Source organism: Pongo pygmaeus, chromosome 20 (genome assembly GCF_028885625.2).
Source record: "Pongo pygmaeus isolate AG05252 chromosome 20, NHGRI_mPonPyg2-v2.0_pri, whole genome shotgun sequence".
Classification (NCBI taxonomy): Eukaryota; Metazoa; Chordata; class Mammalia; order Primates; family Hominidae; genus Pongo; species Pongo pygmaeus.
The window spans coordinates 50854539-50879218 of record NC_072393.2 but is presented as its reverse complement, the minus strand read 5'-3'; the positions used below and the strand labels follow the sequence as shown (position 1 = coordinate 50879218).

Genomic DNA, 24680 nt, shown 5'->3' with positions numbered 1-24680 from the left:
GGAACAGTGTGATGCATCTGCTAAAAGTCGAGGCTTTGCGAATGGGACCTGGGTTTTAATTGTAACTTCTTCTTTGGTTGTGACCTTGAGCACAGGGGAGCCCCCGCCCTCCCCACATGTGAAATGAGATTCCAGCACCTCCCACTGGCTGCCACAGGCATTGTGGTTTCCAGGGGCTTGAAGCCGTGCTTCTAGGTTAAGGTTAGGATTCTGGAGTCAAATTGCCAGGGCATGAATCCTGGCTCTGCCAGTTGCCAGCTGTGTGACCTTGGGCAAATGACTTGTCCTCTCTGAGCATCGAGTTCCTTTGCTCATCAGACTGGGAAAGCAGCGGCACGGATATGTTTGGTGACAAGCTAACGTGTGTATTGAGCACGGAGGACAGCCCTGGCACACAGTGGTCCTATGTTAGGGCTAGCAATGGACAGGTCACAGTGAGCACTCAGACGCCGTCACTTTCCTAACAGCCCTATTATAAATCCCAGATGTTTCAGAGGAGAAACCCGTGGTTCAGCAGCAAGATGAATGGCAAAGCCACACAGCAAGAACTGGGAAGGGCTGGGATTCATTCCTGGCTCCTGGAGTGGGTGGGATCAGAGGATTCTGCGGGTCAGGGGAGGCTGACCTCCTGGTCCCAAGAAGGAAGCCCCAGTGCCGGGCCGGGCCTGTTTGCTTTGGCTGGCAAGGGGTGGCTGAGGTGGCTTTTGTGGGTAACCTGGGGTTGGTTCTCCTCGGCAGCCTCCCTCCTCAGACCCTGGGAGCAGACAGGGTTTCAGTTCCCGGACGCTCGGGAGTGGTGGTGGGCGTCACCTGACCCCAGCCCTAGGTTGGCAAAATCCAGACAGCACCAAGTCCTCAGACACAGGTGACCCAACCCCCATGGCTGCATCATGAGCCTAGTCTGGCCTAGGCCCCTCCTCCCAGGCCTGTGAGTCCTTGAGCCCCTTCTCCCCGACACAGCAGTTCCTAGTACCCTAGTTGTTCTGAAGCTGTTCCAGTAGCTTGAACCCTCTCCCAGCTCCCTGCCCCCATCTCTGCACTCAGGGACAGTGTCATCTCTGCTGCTGCAGTCTGCAAGGACAAAGTCCTCTATAGCCACTCCGGCCAGGTCAAGCTGGGGCAAGTGACCTTGAGACCCTACCCTCAGGCAAGGGAAGGCCCGTAGTGTTCCCCAGCAGGGCAGATGTTCCGGATGGGGAGACAGCGACCCCAGGCCACGCTGCGCCCCTCCGAGCCGGACTCAAGGCTCCGCTGCTTTCCGTGCTCCGGCCCTCTGGCGCCCCCTGCAGGCGGCTGGGGGAACGTCAGGGCGGCCGGACTCCGGATGAAATGCTCAGAACAGGCCAGACACACTTGAGAAAACGGAGGCCTCCCGTCGTTTTTTTTTCCCACGTATATTTTTTGTTGTTTTTTGTTTTTTTTTCTGTAAAATGTCCCGGTTCTTCCATAACTTATAAACATGATTTATACCGAGGAGATAGGAAAGTGGACGGGGCAGGGTGGACTGACCGGGGATGGGGAAGCTCCTCTCGCTGCCCCCTCGGGGCGGGCCCAGGCCCTTTGGAGGATGGGGACGCCAGGACACTCCTCCCTGAGGTTGTCTGGCCGCCTCTGCACCTGGTGCTTAGAATCCTGCGTGCCGCGCAATTCTGGAATCCCTCCCGGGACCCCAGGCCCCCTGGGCACGCTGCCCCTGCTACTCAGAATCCCGAAGCGCCATTCGGTTCCAGAATCCCCTCCTCAGCTGCTGGGGTGGCGGGGTCCCTCCTTTCCGATGTCCCCCCCGACCCCCGAGGGGGGAGGGAAGGGAGGGGGGCTCAGGTCTCCCCTCTGTGGCAGGGGGAGGTGGAGGTGGAGGTGGAATCGGAAGGGCGTGGAAGGCGGGGGCCAGGAGGGCTCAGCCGATGGTGAGGCCAAAGCCACACTGGAACTTGTTCTTGCGGTGATTCAGGAAGGCCCCAAGGGCCAGTGTCAGGGGCAGGGGCGGGAGCTTCTTCTCCAGCGTGGCACCCACGATCCAGTTGCTATCCACAGAGCCTGCAGGGAAGAGCTGAGGTGAGAGGTGTGCCAGCTTCCCACCATATCCATGCAGAGTTCCTGGCCACTGTGGATACCAGCCACATGCCGACAGCTTCCAGACCTCCAATCACACTGCTCCTGCCACCCTGAAACCCCATCACACCCCCAACAACTTCACGCTGGAGCAAATGGCTCACTCCTCCTCTGCTCTCCGCTCAGTAACCCCTGCCCTCTGAAAAGCCCTCCAGACCCCTGGGTTCCCCCAAGCTAGTCCTGCCCACTCTGGGGATGAATCTGTTCCTCTCACTGAGTCCCCTGAAGACAGGGCTGATCACCGCTGTGTCCCCAGCAGTGCTCAGCAGGAGGCTCAAACACCCAAAATCTGTGAGCCACAGATATCCAAGAAGACTTAAGACTGGACATTGGGACTACGGCCAGTGAGCCTGAGATGAGGTTCTGGATTTAGCTGTGACCTTGAAACCTCTGGAAGCCTGTTTCCACTAATGTAAGGTGAATGGGGCAGGCTGGATGCTTCCAAAGTGCCTTCTACCCTGGCTGGGTGTGGTGGCTCACACCTATAATCCCAGCAGTTTGGGAGGCCAAGGCTTGAGTCCAGGAGTTTGAGACCAGCCTGGGCAACACGGTGAAACCCCGTCTCTCCCAAAAATATAAAAAAAATTAGCTGGGCCTAGTGGCATGCACCTGTGGTCCTAGCTACTCAAGAGGCTGAGGTGGGAAGACTGCTTGAGCCCGGGAGGTGGAGGCTGCAGTGAGCTGCAGTTGCACTGCTGCACTCTAGCCTGGGTGACAGAGGGAGACCAGTCTCAGAAAAATAAGAGGGTCAAGTGCAGAAAAATAAGAGGGGATGGGCAAAGCTCCAGCTCGGCCAAACACCCATCAGATGCTCCACCAGATTTTTTTTTTTAACATTTATTTATTTATTTCATTTTATTTTTTTTGGAGATGGAGTCTCACTCTGTCACCCAGGCTGGAGTGCAGTGGTGCAATCTCAACTCACTGCAACCTCCGCCTCCCAGGTTCAAGTGATTCTTGTGCCTCAGCCTCCTGAGTAGCTGGGACTACAGTTGCAGCACACTACCACACCTGGCTAATTTTTGTACTTTTAGTAGAGAGGGGGTTTCACCACGTTGGCCAGGCTGGTCTCCAACTCCTGGCCTTAAGTATTCTACCCGGCTTGGCCTCCCAAAATGCTGGGATTACAGGTGTGAGTCACCACGCCTGGCCACTCTACCTACTTTTTTTTTCCAAGCATAAAACATAGAGGGTTGTCCACCTACTTTTTTTTTTTTTTTTTGAGATGGAGTCTTGCTCTGTCGCCCAGGCTGGAGTGCGGTGGCGCGATCTCAGCTCACTGCAAGCTCCGCCTCCTGGGTTCAGACCATTTTCCCGCCTCAGCCTCAGTAGTTGGGACTATAGGCACCCGCCACCACACCCGGCTAATTTTGTTTTTGTATTTTTAGTAGAGATGGAGTTTCACCATGTTAGCCAGGATGGTCTCAATCTCCTTACCTCGGCCTCCCAAAGAGCTGGGATTACAGGCATAAGCCACCGCACCCGGCCCCACCTACTTTTTAACAAGTGTTCCCTGGTAATGTGGAGGCCCACAGGGTGGCAGCACACTGTCCTCCAGCACCTGTGGTGGCACACACACCCACTCAGAGTTGAGTCACCTCTTGCCTGTTTCCCGCGTAGGGGAACCGAGACCTTTACCTTTGAAGAGGAGGTTGGCCTTAGGCAGGTCCAGCTGGTACCCGAAGGAGACGCTGGTGTCCTGCATTCTTGTGCTGGCCTCAAACTCCACACCCACCTGCAGCTGGAGGGGCCAGAGCAACACGAGAATTAGCGAGTGGCCCCACCTGGACTTCCAGGCCCAGCAGCCCCTGGCAGCACCAGCTAGTCCCTGCACGCACTCACCTGGTCACTGGCTTTGTGGTAGTATGTTGCGTGCATGCCCGCCTGGCCCAACGTTACCGTTGCCAACCAGTTGTTCACTGTCAGAGAGCGGGGTGGAGGCAGGGGCTCATTACCAAGGGGATTTGGGCATCTGGGAACCCAGGCCTCCTCCCTCAGACCTGAGTGTCCAGGGCCCCAGCCCGAATTCCCTCAGACCCAGGCGCCAGGCTCACGTGTGTATTTCCCAGCTAGAGACATGACAGTGCCCTCCTCTCCAGGCCGCCGGTGGTAGACCAGCTCTCCGCCCAGGGCCAGGCAAGGCGTGATGCTCTGGAGGTAGTGGGCTACGAGGATTCCTGTGGGCAAAATGACGATCAGTTTCCACCCACCCTGGGTGCCAGGCTAGACTCTACCTCCAGGAAGCCCTCTAGGCTCACCCCTGCTGGAGGCTTGGGCTTGCTCTCAGGCCTCCCTCATGGGCTCCTTTCTCCTAACCCATCGCCCAGGGGTTTCCTACGGCTGAGGTCAGTGTCCCAGGCCCTGCTATGACTGCATTACCTAAAGGACCTCATCTGGTCAACACAAGCCCATGTGGTTAGCATTTATCCACTCCCACTTACAGAGGGGGTCACCACCACTTATAGAAGCTTACAGGGTAAGTCACTCACTCATGCTCACAAAATGTGTCAGGGGCAGAATCCAAGCCTCCACACCTCCCAAACCCAGGCTCTGAGACACTCTGTCGCTGAGAGGCCATTGGGTAGAGTGGGTAAGTATGCACAGCCTGGGTTCGAATCCCAGCCCTGCCACAGGCTGGCTGGTGAACATGGACGCTGGCATCATCTCTCTGTGAACCTAACTGCCTCTTGGGGTTGTGAGGAATCGAGCGCTCAGCTGTGGCTGGGACTTACTGCACTGAGGTCCAAGTCTGCGTTCCTGTGTCCCCCCACTGTAGGGAGTGCTTGCTGAACAAGAGAACTGCCACCTCTGGGCTGCCTTTTCAAGCCTCAGGATGGAGACAGATTCACTTTGGTGTCTTTAGAGCCTAGCAGGGTACACGCCACAAATGTGATTTTATAGGGGCAGAAGAACTGGGGAGGAAGAGAGTGGGAAATAGAGAGGGAGGGACAGGGAAAGAAAACAAGCCTGGCGTGGTGGCACGTGCCTGTAATCCCAGCTGTTTGGGAAGCTGAGGAGGGAGGATCGCTTGAGCCTAGGCATCCGAAGCCAGCCTGGGCAACATGGTGAGACCCCATCTCAAAAAAAAAAAAAAAAGTCCAGATGCAATGGCTCATGCCAGTAATCCCAATGCTTTGGAGGGCTGGGGCAAGAGCACGCTTGAGGTCAGGAGCTGGAGACAAGCCTAGGTAACATAGTGAGAGACCCCCTCTCTACAAAAAATTTAAAAACTTCATCAAACTACAGATTATCATAAAAAAAAAAAAATCACAGCCAGGCACAGTGGCTCATGCTTGTTGTAATCCCAGTAGTTTGGCAGGCCAAAGTGGGTTCATTTGAGCCCAGGAATTCGAAACCAGCTTGGGAAACATGGCGAATACAAAAATTAGGTGGGTGTGGTGGTGCACACCTGTAGTCCCAGGTACTAAGTGGGTGGACGTGGGAGGACTGCTTGAGCCCAGGAGGTGGAGGCTGTGGTAAGCCATGATAGTGCCACTGCACTCCAGCCTGAGTGACAGAGTGAGAATCTGTCCCAATAAACAAACAAACAACAAATACATCAATTTAAAAATGTAGCCAGGCATGATGGCACATGCCTGTAGTCCCAGCTACTTGGGAGGCTGAGGCAGGAGGATCGCTTGAGCCCAGAAGGTCAAGGTTACACTGGGCTATGATCGCGCCACTGCACTCCAACGTGGGCAACAGAGATCCTGTCTCAAAAAATAAGAACTTTAATTTTTTTTTTTTTTTGAGACAGAGTCTTGCTCTGTCGTCCAGGCTGGAGTGCAGTGGCATGATCTTGGCTCACTGCAAGTTCCGCCTCCCGGGTTCACGCCATTCTCCTGCCTCAGCCTCTCTGAGTAGCTGGGACTATAGGCGCCTGCCACCACGCCTGGCTAATTTTTTGTATTTTTAGTAGAGAAGGGGTTTCACCGTGGTCTCGATCTCCTGACCTCGTGATCCACCTGCCTCGGCCTCCTAAAGTGCTGGGATTACAAGCGTGAGCCACTGCGCCCGGCCTAAAACATTTTTAAAGAAAAAAAGAGGCTGGGCATGGTGGCTCACACCTGTAATTCCAGCACTTTGGGAGGCTGAGGTGGGTGGATCTCCTGAGGTCGGAGGTTCGAGACCAGCCTGGCCAACATGGTAAAACCCTGTCTCTACTAAAAATACAAACATTAGCTGGGTGTGGTGGCACACACTTGTAGTCCCAGCTACTCAGGAGGCTGAGGCAGGAGAATCGCTTGAACCCGGGAGGCGGAAGTTGCAGTGAGCTGAGATTGTGCCACTGCACTCCAGCCTGGGAGACAGTGCAAGACTCCATCTCAAAAAAACAAAAAAACAAAAAAACAAAAAAAAAAGAAATGACAGATCAGCAGAGACAGAAATGAAGGGGGAAGAGGGACTGAAGATTCAGTTGAGAAATCCACCACGATCGAGCAATCTCCTAGGGTGCAGCCCTGGAGAGGAAGACACGTGAAGGGAAGGGAGGTTGGGGGCCACGAGACTGAGGGCACACAGAGAAGCTGGGAAAGCACAGAGCAAGGCAGGTGCAAAGATGCTTCCCAGACCAAGATGACCAGAGGGGCAGACTTGGGGCCCCACAGGGGGAGCAGGCTGGCCTGCTAGCATGGAGCCGGCCTGGAGCCAGCTCTCTGGAGCTGCAGGAATAGGGGCCTTTCCTACCTGCAGGCATGGCTGGGTGGAGTTCTCGGAGGGGCTGAGTGTTAGGCGGCACCCCCTGAGATGAGCCTGGTAGGTGTGAGAGAGGCTATGAGTTCACGGCCAGTGCCCTGGTGGCATCTTCTGGGGAGGCTGAGATCAGAAGTGGGCTGCAGCCGGTCCCCATGGGCTCGGGCAAGCGACTGTGTGACTCTCCTTCCCAGATGAGATGAAGCAAATGAATCCCTGAACCCCCCAGGGGTTAAATGTTAAATCACCATCACATGGGCGGGGCACAGTAGCTCACGCCTGTAATCCTAGCACTTTGGGAGGCTGAAGCAGGAGGGCTGTTTGAGCCCAGGAGTCTGAGACCAGCTGGGGCAACATGGCGAGACCCCCATCTCTCCCTCTGTCTCTTTTTTTTTTTTTGAGATGGGGCGTTTTGCTCTTGTTGCCCAGGCTGGAGTGCAAAGGCGTCATCTCGGCTCACTGCCACCTCTGCCTCCCGGGTTCAAGCAATTCTCCTGCCTCAGCCTCCCGAGTACCTGGGATTCCACGCATGTGCCACAACGCAAAAATACAAAAATTAGCCGGGTGTGGCAGTGCGTGCCTGTAATCCCAGCTACTTGGGAGGCTGAGACAGGAGAAACACTTGAACCCAGAAGGTGGAGGTTGAGGTGAGCTGACACTGTGCCACTGCACTCCGGCCTGGGCAACAGAGACTGCGCCTCAGGGCAGAGGTATGTGAGGTGCGGCAGGGGGAGAAAAGAAAAAAAAAATCGCTACCATTACCACTCTGGTCCGTGTCATCCCCTCATTCAACCAAGGGGGAGACTGAAGCCCACAGACGGAAAAACAGCCATCTACAGCAAGTGACTTAGAATCTCTGGCCTCTGAGTTCCAGGAACTGTTGGAACTGAGGCCATGAGACCCTCAAGTATCTTTCTAACCATCCTTCCCATCTCCTGGGCCACCCCCCCCAGTTTCTCTACCCACAGCCTCCTCTCTAGTCTCGTGCCCCAACTTCAAGTGACCTCACAGACAGCAGAGGGATCATGTTAAAGCACAAACCTGACCCTGTTGACCCCCTGCCCAGAACCTGCCATGGCTCCCTTGTGCCCTGAGAAGATATGGGTTCCTCAGCACACCTGCAAGGCCTTGGATGGCTTGGCCCCAGCTTCAGAATAGAACCACTTCCCCTTCCCAGGCTCCCAAGTAGCTGGGACTATAGGCATCTGCCCTGCCAGCTCAGCTCCCCCAGTAGCTGGGACTACAGGCATGTACCACCATATGCCTAATTTCTAATTTTTTTGTAGAGACAGGGTATTGCTATGTTGCCCAGGCTGATCTTGAACTCCCAACCTCAAGTGATCCGCCCACCTCAGCCTCCCAAAGTGCTGGGATTACAGGTGTGAGCCACTGTGCCTGACCTGGGACCCCCATGAGGGCAGGAATGGGCTGTCTCGGTCACTGCGGTGTCCCAGCCCAAGGCTGGGCACACATGAGGTGCTCAGAGTGAAGCAGAAAAGGAGCTGTCGCCATTGGGAGGGGATAGGGAGGCTCATGGGCTCCTGAATTAGGCTTCCATTCAAATCCCAGCTCCTCTGCTTCCTGGCCATGTCACCCTGGGCAACTGATTTCACCCCCGGGCCTCGCTTTCCTTATCTGTGAAATGGGGGTGCCTGTGGGCTCTGGCGCCATAGAGTTGCCAGCGTGGAGCGAGTGGTGACTGTCCATGTGGCCCAGCGCTGAGGCCGAGAAGTCGGGCCCTCTCATGGACTCCTTCACTGGGAGGTAGTTGCTTCTATTGTGCCCACGTGACAGATGAGAAGACTGAAGCCCAGAAGGGCTGAAACCACTTGCCGGAGGTCATAGAGCCGCCTGGAGGTGGAGACGCCCTGGGTCAAGTCGGAGCTGTTGGTGGCAAGAGACTCGAGAGCTCAGCCCTGACCGGGCACACGGCAGGCCCTGTTCTCACTGGTGTCTGGGGGAAGGAAGAGGCACTGGAAAGGACTAGAGACCAAAGCGTCACTGGTGGCCCTGGGCTCCAGGAGGCCAGTGCTGGGGAGCACGAAAGGACCAGGCTAGCGAGGCGGCACAGGGAACGGGGTTGCCGGCGCCGTGAAGAGCAGGGACACTGGAGTCCCACTGGCCATGTGCCCTTAGTGGAGAACCTCCTCTTGGCCTTGCAAGATGGGGACGATGGTGGCCTCTACCTCGCAGGGCTGCAGAGAAGGCTTTCCTCCCAGCTAGCTCTACCCCAGTGCCCACCCTGAGCAAGGGAGAGGACGCACACAACAGGCTTAGGGAAAGAAGGTAGAAGCGGGATCTCCATGACTGCTGCACGATCCTTCCTTCAGTATTTCCTGAGCCCCCACACTGTTCCCAGCATGGTTCCTGGCATTGGGCAGACAGTGGAGGAGACAGGCAAGTCCAGGACCCCCAACAGCTAACACTGTTGTGTGGGGGACTGGAGACAATGAGCAAGACCGTTTCAGAAAGAAGTGCGACCAGGACTAGGGGCCAGGAAGAGGTGATGCGGTGCAAAGATGGCTACTGCGTTCGTCACTGCAGGCCTGCTCAGAGGGTGACATGTGCACGCAAGCCTTCCCAGCCATGTCAAGACCAGAGGGAAGAATTCCATGCAGCAGGGACAGAGTGTGCATCAGTCCTGGGGTAGAACCAACTTGGTGGTTTCAGGAACCGTCAGAAAAGCTTGCATGGTTGGCCGGGTGCGGTGGCTCACGCCTGTAATCCCAGCACTTTGGGAGGCCGGGGTGGGTGGATCACTTGAGGTAAGGAGTTCGAGATCAGCCTGGCCGACATGGTGAAAACCTGTCTCTACTAAAAATACAAAAATTAGCCAGGCATGGTGGCGTGTGCCTGTAGTCCCTGCTACTAGTGAGCCTGAGGCAGGAGAATCGCTTGAACCAGGGAGGCAGAGGTTGCAGTGAGCCGAGATTGCACCATTGCACTCCAGCCTGGGCAACAGAGCAAGACTCCGTCTCACAAAAAAAAAAAAAAAAAAAAAAAAAAGGCTCATGTGGCTCAACTGTAGTGTATGAGAAGATGGGGTGACGTCACCAGGTGAGTTGAGGACAGGAAAGGTTTCTTCCTCATGGGGCCCCTACAGATCAGCCTCACCTAGGAGGCCTCTCTGTACCTGCTGCACCTCCAGCTTCCCTGTCTCCTGGGTTTTCTGCCATGGCCCTTCCCTTCCCTTCCCTCACCCCTGTTCCTACTTCTCCCTGCCTGGAATCTTCTTGCTCCTGTCCCTCAGCTGGGGTAGCCCCTTCTCCTCCTCTGGCAGCTCAAAAGTCTCCCTGGGCTCCTGTACGGAGAAGTGGTAACTCTCCCTAGGCAATCCCAGGGGTCCGAGGCCAACCCTAGCTCCCCTCCCCGCCTGCACGAGTCATTCACTCAGGACTCAGCGCCCAAGAGCCTGCTCTCCACGACACAGCGGATGGCTGCACAAAGACACAAAGCTGGCAATCAGAAACTCCATCCTTCCAGTTCCAGCCAAAAACTACGGAGTCATCGCCTCCATCCAGTCTCTCAACAAATCCTGGCAGCTCTGCCTTCAAACAACATCCAGAATCCAACCTCCTCTCCCCATCCACTCCCTCCCAGTGGTACCCCCTTTGGAGTCTGCTCTCTACACCAGCTGCAGGGTCCTGTGAGAAGCTATGCCTTGGTTCCCGAAAGCTCCAGACTCACTCAGAGCAAAGGCCAAGGCTCTGCAAAGCCTTATGCAATCAGGTGACCATCCTCCCTCAAGTTTGTTTTACGAGTCCTGACTGCACTATCTGCAGGCTGAAAAGCTGTTTCCCTGGCCAGGCGAGGTGGCTCACACCTGTAATCCCAGCACTTCGGGAGGCTTAGGTGGGAGGACTGCTTGAAGCCAGGAGTTCCAAGACCAGCCTGGCCAATACAGCAAGACCTCATCTTAAAACATTGTTTAATACCAAAGAAAATCTCAGTTAAGACTGCGCTGACCGGCCGGGCTTGGTGGCTCACGCCTGTAATCCCAGCACTTTGGGAGGCTTAGGTGGGTGGATCCCTTGAGGTCAGGAGTTCAAGACCAGCCTGACCAATATGGTGAAACCCTGTCTCTACTAAAAATACAAAAATCAGCCAGGCGTGGTGGCGCATGCCTGTAATCCCAGCTACTCGGGAGGCTGAGGCAGGAGAATTGCATGAACCCAGGAGATGGAGGTTGCAGTGAGCCAAGATCCCGCCACTCCAACCTGGGTGACAAAGCAAGACTCCATCTCAAAAAAAAAAAAAAAAAAGGACTGTGCTGACTCACCCACTCACGGTCAGTGGGTGACTGTCTCACCCACTGTAGTATGTTGCCTGATGTTTCAAAATCACTCCTGCTCAACCACTTCTCCAGTGGCAGAAAAGGAGGTTCACAAAACCTCCTTTTTGTGGATTTGCTGGCAAAGCCAGAACTGCAGTTTTGTGACCACCCTCCAAGCCCTCCGCCTCTTACCTGAACCCACGAGGACGTCTGGGTTCCCCAGGGTGACGGCTACTGTGAAGTCAGAGCCCCGATACTCGCCGTCCACCTGCCAGTTCACAAACTTCGACTGCTGGGTCTGTGGAGAGGAGGGGGTGTGAGGGCGGCTCCTTGCTCATGGTGGCCGAGGGGAGCAGCAGCCTCCGTGCCCCACTCACCTGGATGGCCATCTTGGACCTGAGACCGGGGCCCAGCTGGTGAATGACCTGAGCGTTGAGACTGCCACTGTTGTCCATGTCACCCACCAGTACAGGGAACGCCTGTGAGGCAGAGAGAACAGAAGGGGTCAGAGGTCGTGCACTGTGGAAGTATGTGAGATGGGCCGGGGTGAGAAGCCTAGGGTCAGAAAGCCTCGGATGGGGGTCCCCTCCTCCATGAAGTCCTCTCTGACCACCTAGGCTGAGTTAGGCTCCCCCACCTTTGGGTTCCCCCATGTCAGCCTTGCCCATCCTGGCTTGTTACTCTCTGGGAACAGGTCTGTCCCCTGCCCCACTGGTGAGTCCCATGCTGTTTCAGTCATGTGTGTCAGCACAGGGCTGGGCACAAAATATGTTGTGCAATGAAGGTTTGCAGAATAAACACATTTACTGAAGGGAAATGATAGAAGCAGAGACCTCATTCAGTCCCCCCAACCCTGTCCGGGCCTCCAGTTTTGCCCTTCCTAGTAACTAGCCCCCACATGGCCACCCCAGAGATGCCCCAGAGATTTCTACAGCGGGAACCTGTGGACCACGTCTTTCCCTTGACCAAACCATGCCATGACTCTCCACAACCCCCTAGAGAAAGTCCAAAGCCTAGTTTGGCATTCAAAGTTCTGCACGATCTACAGCCCAGTCCTTTCCACCCTGGGTCATCGCTGTCTGGTGACAGGGCAGCTGTGGTCACATCCCCAGCACTGCTCAGCATGGGGCCAGGCAGAGAGCAGGGGTTTGGCGGATGTTTGCTGGATGAAGGAATTACTTGTGTTCCAATGCACTTCGGAGAGATGCAATCCCCATCTCCAAGCTCTCGGTAGCTGTGACCTTTTCCTGATGAGGCCGTCTTAGCTTGACATTTGGCTACAAATTTGTTATTAGAAAGATACAATGAATGGATGAAAAAGGAAGCTCACCTCTGTGGGACTCAGCTGCTTTGTCCCCACATACGTGACCCCGAAGTGGTAGTTGGACTCCCCGATTGTGCTGAGGGCTACTGTGTGGTTCACCTGGAAGGAAAGCGAGGGCTGTGAGGATACTGGATAGATACGCTTGCCCACTGAAGAGGGCAAGGACAAGGTCTCTGGGCTGGGCAGGGGATGAAGACTGGGAGGCACGGCCTGACTAAGAGACTCACAGAAAGGAGGTGCTGCCGGTAGGCCCACATACCTGTTCCTTCACTCCAGCCTAGCTGCTATGGGGAGACAGTACCTCTGGATTCTAGGTTCCCAAACTGAGTAGTCAGTCTGGCACTGTATCTCTGAGTCTTTTCAAGTATCTGGGAGCCCAGCTCTTGAGGGAGGAGTAAGAGGGCTGAGTGTGCAGATGCAGGGAGGGGGATGGCGGGGACGATCTCTGGTGGGTAAGGACACCAGGAAGGCTCACCTGGAAATGGTTACTCAACCCTTTGTTGACTGTGAGCTTGACACCCTCCATCTGAATGGGAAACAGCTCTGGAGAAGAGAAACGCTGTCACACTCCACCCCAACCCCACGCCAACTCTCAACTCTTCCTTCCCTACCACCCCTAGTTCTCTCCAGAGACCCACAGCAGAACATCTCACAAAGGATTCCACCTGTAAAGAGGCAGTACAGCCTAGTTAGACAGGGCTAGGGCCTTTGCTTGCTCAAATCTCACTGCCACCAAGCTGAGCAACTTTAGGTCAAACTCATCATCTGTAAGATGGGACCCTCACCACACAGAATTGTCCCGAGGATCTAATGAGTTAACATATAATGAACACCAGAACAGAACTCCATAAATCCCCGCCACTATTACTACTCTAATTGCTCCAGGCTGGGATCCGGAGGCTTTGGGTCCCATCCCCACGGAACCTTGCTGACACCGTGACCTTGGGCCTCAGTTGCCTTCCCGATCACAAGAGAAGTCTGGCTTGGCTGATCTCGGGGCTCCTGAGGTCCCTAAGGCTTTTCTCTACTTCTATGACATTCCATCCCGTTTCCACCATTTGATTCCATCATTCTAAGCCCCAAGTTCAACGTTCCACCATTCGATCCCAACGTCACCTCCTAGTGCTGTCAAATAATTCCAATGGTGCGCGCCAAATCCCAAAGTCCCCAGTGTCCTCCCCCTTCCCCCGAGATCCAGGCCATCGCAGCCCCGCGGGGGCCCCTCGCCCCTCACCCTTGCACTTCCGGTGGCACTCCTCGAACGTTCCCGGGTTGGGCAGGCAGCCGCAGGCCCCATCCTCGGCGGCCCCTGAGGCGCTGGCGGTTGCAGCCCCGGGGGTCCGTTCCGAACCTCGACTCGTACTGGTGCCGGCGCCCAGGCTGCCTCCCAGCGGCGGCAGCGTGAAACCCGGCGGCGAGGGCGGAGGTGGCGGCAGCCCCACGAGGGCCGGCGCAGGCGGCGGTGGCGGCCCTGCGGGCGGCGAGCTGGCGGCCAACACGTTCCCCATGGTCGTCTGCAAGGGGAGAGGTCAGAGGGCAGAGGTTAGGGCCCGCGCGCCCCCGACTCAGCCCCAGCAAATCCGCACCCGGCTCCGGCCCCGGTTCTCACTGGCGGCGGCGCCTGCTCCCGGCCTGAGCTCCGCTCCCACCCCGTGCGCCACGCGCAACCGAACCCGCTGCCGCCGCCGCCACCACCGTCGCCCCGCCCCACCTAACCCATTGGTTTAGTGTGCCCTGAGGCCCGCCCACCAGCATCAAGACAAGGTCTTCCCATTGGACCTGTGCATAAAGTCCCGCCCACCTTTCCTGAAATGTCACTTTGCATTGGTTCTCACTCGCAGGGTGGTCACGGCGCCCCCCCGCCCTTCCCATTGGCTCGCAGCGCCTACGCCTATTGGCTCACGTCGCCGCGGGTTCCGGTGCTAGCCCGCCATTGGTCTGTGGTGCGCATTTTGCCACGCCCGCTGAGGCATCGCCCCGCCTCTCTCCTGGAGGAGGCCCTCTTTTGATTCCGCCCCGCGGCGAGGTTGCTGTGATAATTGGTCGGCTTTGACCCTTGCAGCATTTTGATTGGCTCCAGCGTGTACGGGGCCGACCTTGGTGGCGTATCAGGTTGGTACTCTCATTGGCTAACGTTCCAGGGTCGAAGGACAGGTAAAGGTGGGTTGCGCGGCAGAGGCGGCTAGGCAGCAAGGTCAGGCCTCGCGTCCCACCAGGCACCGCGGCAGTCGGGCCCCCACCCCACCTCTGGTTCGGAGTAGCCGACCTAAAACCGGAAGTGCTGGCCCTTCCCAGAGTGCCTCGGGAGAATTCTAATCTGTTCTGCGAACCCTGCGCTGCTCCTCGTTACCCACAATGCCCTCATAACCTCTTAGCGAAACAGTTGCCTTAGACCCACCCCTTTCGTTACCCATCATGCCTCTTGTTCCTCGCGTCACTGCGGCTTCTATCTTTGGCCCATTCATTCCTCTCCCATTACCCATCATGCCTCTGTCCCATTCATTTGAGCTTCATTGCCCAGACTACTTTTAGCTCCAGCCTGCCTGCTCACTTTCGTCGTTCTTCCGGCCCTTCTCTAATTAGCCATCATGTTTTGGATCCATGAACTCCTGTCCGTTACCTCCCTTGCCCCCGGTCCCTATTTTTCCATTATTCATCACTCTGCCTCTAGCCCATTCATTCAGGTTTATTATCTGTCATGCTTTGGGCTCCTATTACAACATTATTCATGATTTTGCCTTTAGTCTACTTTTACTTGCCATTTATCCATTAAACTTGAGCCTCTCATACTTTCGTTACTGCTTTTTTAATTTTTATTTTTTTTAGAGACAAGTTTGGAGTCTGTCACTCAGGCTGGAGTGCAGTGGCGCCATCATAGCTCACTGCAGCCTTGAACTTCTGGCCTCAATCGATCCACCCACCTCAGCCTCCAGAATAGCTGAGACTACAGGTGCGTGCCACCACGCCCGGCTAACTTTTGTAGAGGCGGGGTCTTACGGTGTTTCCCAGGCTGGTCTCTTAACTCCTGGACTCAATCGAGCTTCCCGCCTCAGTTTCCCGAAGTGCTGGAATTACAGGAATGAGCCACTGCACCTGGCCAATTGCTATTTTTATCTTTGTCCCATTCATCATACTGCTGTTGCTATTATGAATGTTCATTAAACAGCATGCCCTGGACCCCTCCCCATTCCATTACTCAACATTCTGTTTTTAGGGCTGGGCGCAGTGGCTCACGCCTGTAATCCCAGCACTTTGGGAGGCCGAGATGGGTGGATCACGAGGTCAGGAGATCGAGACCATCTTGGCTAACGCGGTGAAACCCCGTCTCTACTAAAAATACAAAAAATAAGCCGGGCGTGGTGGTGGGCGCCTGTAGTCCCAGCTACTCGGGAGGCTGAGGCAGTAGAATGGCGTGAACTCAGAAGGTGGAGCTTGCAGTGAGCCGGGATCACGCCACTGCACTCCAGCCTGGGCGACAGAGCGAGACTCCGCCTCAAAAAAAAAAAATTTTTTTTGTTTTTGATTGATACATTTTTGCTCATTACTCTCTCAATTCTTACTTTGTATCTTTGGTCCCTTTGTTTTTGTCTTTAACTCTCTTGACCCCTAGTTCACTGATTCTCTCAAGCCCTTAGACTCCTTCCTCATTCCCCTTTATGTCTCACCCCATCCCCTTCACATCCCACAGAAAAGGCAAGACCGGGTCAAAGTATAAATTCATATTTTGTAGGAAATGTAGTTTACAAAACAGTATCAATCGCTACCCCCAATCCAGATGACCCACTTTCCCCGGAAGGGGGATGTTTAGGTCCTATTCCACTGGGCAAGGGTAAAATGATTCAGTAGTCTTCCAGGTTAACAGTAAATTCTTCTCCCAAGGCTGGGGCCGTCAAGGCACAGTCTGTGTGAGGCTCACCCTGTCTGACCCTAGGCTGGGGCTGCTTGCTCGGTAGGCAGGAATTGGGGTGGGGGTGGGGGCTCAGGGAAGGGTCTGGACCCTGAGACTTCTGCTTACAGGAGGGTGCTGGGAAAACCCTGCCTTGGGCTGGGGAATCCCTTCTTTCCCACCTTTGGGGAACAGGGTGGGGAGGGGGTAAGTGGGACCCTGCTGCCTGGAGGGCTCAGGTCTGAGCAGCAGGGAGCCCTCAGCGCCCACTCCAGCAGACCTATTGGGAATTTACTACCTGAAGACAAATTACAGGTCTAGGGTCTTCTTTGTGATCTTGGGGGAGTCGAGGCATTGGGGGGTGAGAGGTATGGTCTAAGGTCACAGTCTGGGAGAGGAGTCCTTGGGATCAGAGGTTGTGCAGAAGCACCTTCCCCACCTCCTGCCTCATGAGATAAGGTTGCCAGGATTCCATTATCACGGTGACTTTCTCTGGGGTCATGGGTTAGGGGTCACAGTGGAGCCACCAAGGTAGACATCACAAATGGGATGCCTGCGTGTTAACTGACAGTGGCCTGGCCAGAGGTCAGGGGGCACTAGATCCTTGGCAAGAAAGCTAAGGGATCAACAGCTGAGATGTGAGACGCCAGGCGCATGGCAGCTCACACGTACATGGCCCGGGACATGACAAAGCCTTTGCCCTGGTAGGAATCAGAGGGACTGCTGTAGGACAGAGCATCATAGATGGGGTTGATCTTGTCCAGATACTCTTCCTCCTCCTCCCCCTCCTCATCCTCTAGATCCAGGGAAACATCTTCCACAGCAGGTGGCCCCGGAGGCACCGGGATGGGGGACCCTAGGCTTGTGGCTCCAGGGTGCAAGGGTCCTGACCGTTCTTCCAAGGTGGGCAGCTCATGGTATCGAGGCATTTCCTGGAGGTAGAGAGGGGACAGGAATTCAAGATCACTTCCTACGCATGACACAGATTACCAATCTGCTCTTGACCCGAAAATCCTGACCACTCTCTCCCCATGCCAACAAGATGCCACCTCACTCCTTGTCCCCTGAGGCCATATTGCACTGGGACATTCATTTGGCCCTTCCTTAACCCAAAGCCCAGCGTGTGCAACTCACCCTGTTAATCCTGGGACTCACTTTTGTCCCTCGGTCTCTGCAAATCTTTTCCCATGAACCTTTCACCTCGGTCTTGACCTCAAGTACTTAACCTTGGGCTCTAAAAAGTCCTTTGAACCTTGAGCGCAACCTCAGTGTCTGACCCCTGACCTCCAGTAGACCACTGAGGGGAGTGACTTGATTTGTCTTGTCCCAGCTTCAGGCGCAGTATCCAGCAAATGTAGATAATCAATTTTCTTTCATTCTATTTTTTTTTTTTTTGAGACGGAGTTTTGCTCTTGTCTCCCAGGCTGTTGTGCAATGGTGCAATCTGGGCTCACTGCAACCTCTGCCTCCCGGGTCCAAGCGATTCTCCTGCCTCAGCCTCCCAAGTAGCTGGGATTACAGGCGCCCACCACCATGCCCAGCTAATTTGTGTAATTTTTAGTAGAGACAGGGTTTCACCATGTTGGCCAGGCTGGTCTTGGAACTCCTGACCTCAGGTGATCCACCTGCCTTGGCCTCCCAAAGTGCTGAGATTACAGGCATGAGCAACCGCACCCGGCCTTTTTCTTTTTTTCTTTCTTTTTTTTTTTTTTGAGACGGAGTCTCGCTCTGTTGCCTAGGCTGGAGTGCAGTGGCGTGGTCTCAGCTCATTGCAACTTCTGCCTCCTGGGTTCAAGCGATTCTCCTGCTTCAGCCTCTTGAATAGCTGGGATTACAGGAGCACGTCACCCATGCCTGGCTTATTTTTGTTTTTAGTAGAGAAGGGGTTTTACCTTGTTAGCCAGGGTGGTCTGGAACTCCTGACGTCAGGTGATCCGCCCGCCTCAGCCTCCCAAAGTGCTGGGATTACAGGTGTGAGCTACCACGCCTGACCAGATAATCAATTTTCATTGACCTAATGACTTTTCCTTTTTTTTTTGAGATAGGGTCTCACCCTGATGCCCAGGCTGGAGTGTAGTGGCGTGGCCCCAACCACCTGGGCTTAAGCAATCCGCCCACCTCGGCCTACAGGCATTTGCCACCACACCCAGGTAAGTTCAGTATTTTTGTAGATACAAAATGTTGCTGGGCAGCCCATGTTGCCCACGCTGGTCTCAAGCTCCTAGGCTCACGGGGTCCAGCTACCTTGGCCTCCCAAAGTACTGGGATTATAGACCAGAGCCACCACGCCCGGCCCAGGTGATTTTATTTATTTGTTTTTATTTATTTTTTTGAGACGGAATCTTGCTCTGTTGCCCAGGTTGGAGTGCAGTGGTGTGATCTTAGCTCACTGTAACCTCGGCCTCCTGGGTTCAGGCGATTCTTCCACCTCAGCCTCCCGGGTAGCTAAGATTACAGGCTCACACCACCACACTCGACTAATTTTTTGTGTTTTGAGTAGAGACGGGGTTTCACCATGTTGCACAGGCTGGTCTCGAACTCCTGACCCCAGGTGATCCTCCTGCCTCGGCCTCCCAAAGTGCTGGGATTATAGGCGTGAGCCACCGTGCCCAGCCCCCAAGTGACTTTAAATTCTAACCTTGTGACCTTGGGCCTTTTCACCCCTGACCTCCCCCATGGAATCCTGAACACATCTCAATGCATTAAGCACCAACCGGGGACACACCCTTGACCTTGAGTTATGACCTTTAGTCTTTGACCTCTTTTGCCAGGCCTGACCCCTGGCACTTCAACCCAGACCCCCAACCCACCTTTGTCTTCCCGTGAGCTCCTACCTGCTCAGTGCATGAGGTGCCAGCATCAAAGTAGGGGGTCTTGAGTGGGCTGTGCTCCGAGGCCCCCAGAGTGAAGAGCTGGGAGGGCTGTAGTGGGAGAGGGGTGGGGAGGTCAGGAACTGCCCCCACCACCCAGCCAGCTTCTCCCTGCCAGGCCCCTCCCAGCCCTGGGGTGGGTGTGGAGGTGGGGATAGCTTGGGTTCCAGGGAAAGTGCTCACCATCTCCTGCTCCTCCAGCTTCGCTTTTGGGGTCGGCGGCTTGTAGGAGGGAGGTCCCTCCAGGCTGTGGGGTAGGAGGCAGGTCAAGTGGAGACGAAAACCCAGGCATCCCTCTGACTCCAGGGTTACAGCACATGCTGTTCCCTCTACCTGGGTCTCCCTTTCCCCTGCCCGCTTTTCTTGCCTGGAGTAAGAGTTTTGATTCATTCCATGAATTCCTCTTTTTCCCGGAAGCCTTCAGATTTCCCCAGTGGATCAGGAATTCCTGTTACGTGGACATACCTAGCTGTACTTCCCCCTCAGGGCACTTACTGAATTTGTATTTGAAATGTTAATTATAATTACCATGCCCCACTGTGAGCTCTGGGAGGGAAAAAAGATCTGTATTGGGCTGGGGGCAGTGGCTCATGTCTGTAATCCCAGCACTTTGGGAGGCTGAGGCGGACGGATCACCTGAGGTCAGGAGTTTGAGACCAGCCTGGGCAACATGGTGAAACGCCATCTCCCCAAAAAGTACAAAAATTAGCTGGGCGTGGTGGTGCATGCCTGTAATCCCAGCTACTCGGGAGGCTGAGGCACAAGAATCGCTTGAACTCGGGAGGCAGAGGTTGCAGTGAGCTGAGATCACTCCACTCCAGCCTGTGCGATAGAGTGAGATTCCGTCTCAAAAATTAAAAAAAAAAAAGAAGGATCAGCTGGGTGTGGTGGCTCACGCCTGTAATCCCAGCACTTTGGGAGGCCGAGGCAGGCAGATCACCTGAGGTCGGGAGTGTGAGACCAGCCTGACCAACATGGAGAAACCCTGTCTCCACTAAAAATACAAAATTAGCTGAGCGTGGTGGCGCATGCCTGTAATCCCAGCTACTCGGGAGGCTGAGGCAGGAGAATCGCTTGAACCCGGGGGGTGGAGGTTGCGGTGAGCCGAGATCACGCTATTGCACTCCAGCCTGGGAAAAAAGAGCGAAACTCCACCTCAAAAAAAAAAAAAAAAAAAAAGAGAAAGATCTGGGTCATCAGCAAGGTGTCTCCAGAATCCACTATGAGGAGTTCAGTAAATATTTGTAAAGAGAATGGATGAATAAATGAAGTGCCTTCCTGTCCCTCAAATTAGGTTAAAGTTCCTGTCCCTCATTCTACACACCCACAGACCAAAGCATACAGTAATGACAGGTGCTTACGGTGCTTTCCGTCAGCTCAGATGTCCCCTCCTCCAGGAAGCCCTCCCTGACCATCCAGGCTGGGTCAGATGCCCCCTCTGGCTTCTCAGAGCTCCCTCAACTGCCCTATCCCATCACTGGTCATGCTACACCATCACTATCTGGAGACAGTTTTGTCTCCTCCTCCATATTGTGAGCTCCAGGCCTTCTCAGACACGCTGGGTCACGGCATGGAGCTGGGCAGAGGAGATCAGCAGCAAGTTATTGGTTTGAACTAACTAGATGATTAAGACAGTGGTGAAACAGGCCTTCCTGTGCATCAGAAGAACTTAGGGAGCTTACGGTAAATACAGATTCCAGGCTGGGCATGGTGGCTCACACCTGTAATCCCAGCACTTTGGGAGGCTGAGGTGGGCGGATCACCTGAGGTCAGGAGTTCAAGACCGGCCTGGGCAACATGGCAAAACCCTGTCTCTACAAAAATACAAAAACTAGCTAGGTGTGGTGGTACGTGTCTGTGGTCCCATTTACTTGGGAGGCTGCAGTAGGAAGATTGGTCGAGCTCAGGAGGCGAAGGTTGCAGTGAGCTCAGATTATACCACTGAACTCTAGCCTGAGGGACAGAGTGAGATCCTGTCTCAAAAAAACAAATTTTGCATAGCTCGCATACCTCAGACTGCTCTGAGCTATTTTTCTTTTCTTTTTTTTTTTTTTTTTACAAGGTCTAACTCTGTTGGCCAGACTGGAGTACAGTGGCGTGATCATAGCTCAGTGCAGCCTCCACATGCCCCCACCCCCACCTCAGCCCACCCAAGTAGCTAGGACTACAGGCATTGGCTACCAGGTCTGGGTAATTTTTGTATTTTTTTTGTAGAGACAGGTTTCGCCATGTTGCCCAGGCTGGTATCGAACTCCTGAGCTCAAGTTATCTACTTGGGTTGGCTTCCCAAAGTGCTGGGATTACAGGTGTGAGGCACCGTGCCCAGTATTTTATTTTTTAAGATACAGGGTCTTGCTCTGTCACCCGGGCTAGAGTGCAGTGGCATGATCATAGCTCATTGCAGGCGTGAGCTCCTGGGCTCAAGTGACCTCCCACCCCAGCCTCCTGAGGAGCTGGACCACAGGCGTGCACCACTATGCCTGGCTAATTTTGTTTGTTTTATTTTTTTAGAGATGGTGTCTCACTTTGATGCTCAGTCTGGTCTCGAACCACTAGCAACAAGAGCCTTCGCCTTCCAAAGTGCTGGCATTGGCTGGGCACAGTGGCTCATGCTTGTGATCTTAGCACTTTGGGAGGCCGAGGCGGGTGGATCACTTGAGGTCAGGAGTTCAAGAGCAGCCTGGCCAACATGGTGAAACTCCGTCTCTACTAAAAATACAAAAATTAGCCGGGCGTGGTGGTGCGCATCTGTAATCCTAGCTACTCGAGAGGCTGAGGCTGGAGAATTGCTTGAACCCGGGAGGCGGAGGTTGCAGTGAGCAGAGATGGCGCCTTGGCACTCCAGCCAGGGCGACAGACCAAGACTCCATCTTAAACAAAAACAAAAACAAAACAAAGTGCTGGGATTAGAGGCAGGAGCCACCCTGCCTGATCCACCCTGCCTGACCAGCGTTACTCTTTATCTTCAGGTTTCTGGAATTTGTGATACAAAGAGCAATGGATAGCCAATCAATAGCTTACATTATTTTAATGTAAATTCTCCATAACAATTTAGGAACCGCCCTTTCTTCTTTTATTAACAACTCGGCCAGCCACGGTGGCTCACGCCTGTAATCCCAGCACTTTTGGAGTCCAAGGAGGGTGGATCCCGAGGTCAAGGAGATAGAGACCATCCTGGCTAACACAGTGAAACCCTGTCTCTACTAAAAATCCAAAAAATTAGCCAGGCATGGTGGTGGGCGCCTGTATTCCCAGCTACTCCAGAGGCTGAGGCAGGAGAATTGCTTTAACTGGGAGGCGGAGCTTGCAGTGAGCCGAGATCGCGTCACTGTACTCCAGCCTCGGTGACAGAGCGAGACTCCGTCACACACACACAAAAAAAGTATTAGGAGCCTGGGCTCTGATGAGTCTTTACAGAGCGGAGCGGTCAGAGCCACCCTGCGTGGCCATTTTTTTTTTTTTTTGGTAGATGGGGGTGGTCTTCCTATGTTACCCAGACTAAGCTCAAATTCCTGGGCTCAAGTGATCGATCTCCCCACTTCAGCCTCCAAAAGTGCTGGGATGACAGGTGTAAGCCACTGTGCCTGTCCCCCAGCTAATTTTTAAATTCAATGCCACACTTTATAGCAGAGAGAAACCCATACCTCCCTACTCCATTTAGATCCCAGTTCCTTTAGGTCTGTCTGTTTCACACAGCCATTATGGAGACTTTTCTCCTACTCTCACCCCTACCCCATACTCCTCAGTTCTTCGATCCCTCTCCCATCCCTGTCTTAGGGCCCATCACTTACTCTTCGTCCTCCTCCGCCCCCTGCAGCGTCTGCTCTTTCCGCTGCTGCCGGCAGATAAGGATGCCCGTGGCAGCCACAGCAGTAGCAATGATGGCAGCGATGATGCCCCCGATGATGCCGCCTGTGGCCCCTGCGCCTGCTGTGTTGGGGGTCTCTGCAAGGAGAGGGACAGCGTGAGGGGGTCTCCAGGAGGAAGCCACAGCTCCTTATTCCAAGCGACCATCCCACCCCACGTCATCGCCTGCCTGTCTATGTCCTCTCCCACAGGCAGGGGACATTCTTTCATTCAACTCAAACTGCTGAGCATGAGGAAGGAGCGAGGATGTGTGCCCCGCATGGGAGATGAGTGGAGAACAAAACATACAAAGTGTCTGCCTTCATGGAACTTTGATTCTGGTTGGGCAGGGAGAACAACAGTAAGCAAACCAGTACAACAGCTCACATGCCAGATGGGAGTAAGTCATGGGGGGATACAAAAATATAGAGTGCGGAAGTGATAGGAGGTGCAAAGTGGGGTCCCCAAAGGTAGTGGGAGGGCCTCTACCTTACTGTAAGGTGACAACTGAGCAAGGGCCTGAAAGAGACACCGGGGATGAGTCATGAGAGTGTCTGGGGTTATCGCAGGCAGCGCAAACAGCCAGCGGGTCTGCAGGAGGCTTGTGGGGCTCTATGGTTTTTTTTGAGACGGTCTCACTTTGTCACCCAGGCTAGAGTGCAGTGGCATGATCACCACCAACTGTAGCCCCAATCTCCTGGGCTCAAGCGATCCTCCCACCTCACCCTCCGGAGTGGCTGGAACTATAGGCATGTGCCGCCAGGCCCAGCTTTTTTTTTTTTTTTTTTTTTTTTGAATTTTTTGTAGAGATGGGGTTTTGCCATGTTGCCCAGGCTGGTCTTGAACTCCTGGGCTCAAGTGATCCTCCCGCCTCGGCCTCCCAACGTTCTGGGATTATGCAGTGCTTGGCCTGCCTTGTATTGTTTTTAAAGAACAGCAAGTAGACCGTGTAGCTGGGGCAGAATGAGGCGGGGCAGAGTGGGGAGAGGAGAGGAGAGGAGACAGGACCAGGGGCGGCTAGAAGGCAGAGAATGCGGGGGCAGAATTCTGGGATCCAGAATCACCTTTGGTGACTAGAATCTCCTTCCACTTATCAGGAAAGGGGTTAGGGCTGGGGGCGGTGACTGACGTCTGTAATCTCTGCGCTTTCGGAGGCCGAGGCGGGCGGATTGTTAAGACCAGCGAGGGCAACGATCACAAGACCTCATCTCTAGAAAAAATTTTAAAAATTAGCTGGGGGCTAGCCGGGTGCGTTGGCTCACGCCTGTAATCCCAGCACTTTGGGAGGCTGAGGCGGGTGGATTACCTGAGGCCGGGAGTTTGAGACCAGCCTGACCAACATGGAGAAACTCCGTCTCTACTAAAAATACAAAATATTAGCTGGGCGTGCTGGCGCGCGCCTGTAATCCCAGCTACTCGGGAGGCTGAGGCAGGAGAATTGCTTGAACCTTGGAAGCGGAGGTTGCCGTGAGCCAAGATCGCGCCGTTGCACTCTAGCCTGGATAAGAGCGAAACTCCGTCTTAAAAAAAAAAAAAAATAGCCAGCGGCCAGGCACAGTGGCTCACACCTGTCATCCCAGCACTTTTGGAGGCTGAAGTGGGAGGATCGATCGCTTGAGCCCAGGAGTTTGAGCCCAGTCTGGGTAATATAGGGAGACCACGCCCCTTCTAAAAAAA

General features: G+C 54.5%; 2 protein-coding genes and 1 long non-coding RNA gene across 4 annotated transcripts in view; 1 reads left to right on the top strand and 2 right to left on the bottom strand.

Moving 5' to 3' along the window:
* Positions 1-1894: 1894 nt before the first annotated feature.
* On the bottom strand, positions 1895-14122 carry TOMM40 (translocase of outer mitochondrial membrane 40). Of its 2 annotated transcripts, XM_054463629.2 has the most exons (11): positions 14011-14122; positions 13636-13915; positions 12877-12944; positions 12408-12500; positions 11455-11556; positions 11270-11375; positions 6799-6864; positions 4167-4289; positions 3955-4031; positions 3751-3853; positions 1895-2037 (listed from the first exon to the last, which is right to left on the bottom strand). In XM_054463629.2, exons 2-11 carry the CDS (start codon positions 13907-13909, stop codon positions 1898-1900), a joined length of 1152 nt encoding a protein of 383 aa, XP_054319604.1. In that variant the 5' UTR covers positions 13910-13915; positions 14011-14122; the 3' UTR covers positions 1895-1897. The 2 variants fall into 2 exon arrangements, with proteins under 2 accessions (XP_054319604.1, XP_054319605.1); XM_054463630.2 differs by lacking the exon at positions 6799-6864 and having other exon boundaries at positions 14011-14108.
* A 1983-nt stretch (positions 14123-16105) lies between these two features.
* Positions 16106-24680, bottom strand: part of NECTIN2 (nectin cell adhesion molecule 2) — a 42045-nt gene continuing 33470 nt past the window's right edge. Inside the window, exons 6-9 of the mRNA XM_054463627.2 lie at positions 22949-23102; positions 19341-19404; positions 19122-19208; positions 16106-17219 (exon numbers count right to left, since the gene is read on the bottom strand). Coding sequence (XP_054319602.2) covers positions 16950-17219; positions 19122-19208; positions 19341-19404; positions 22949-23102 — 575 coding nt within the window. The 3' untranslated portion in view covers positions 16106-16949. The remainder of the gene's footprint in view (positions 17220-19121; positions 19209-19340; positions 19405-22948; positions 23103-24680) is intronic.
* Positions 16830-23318, top strand: LOC129019961 (uncharacterized). The gene is made up of 3 exons (XR_008495740.2): positions 16830-16991; positions 18333-18437; positions 22975-23318. It is a non-coding gene; the product is annotated as an uncharacterized LOC129019961 (long non-coding RNA).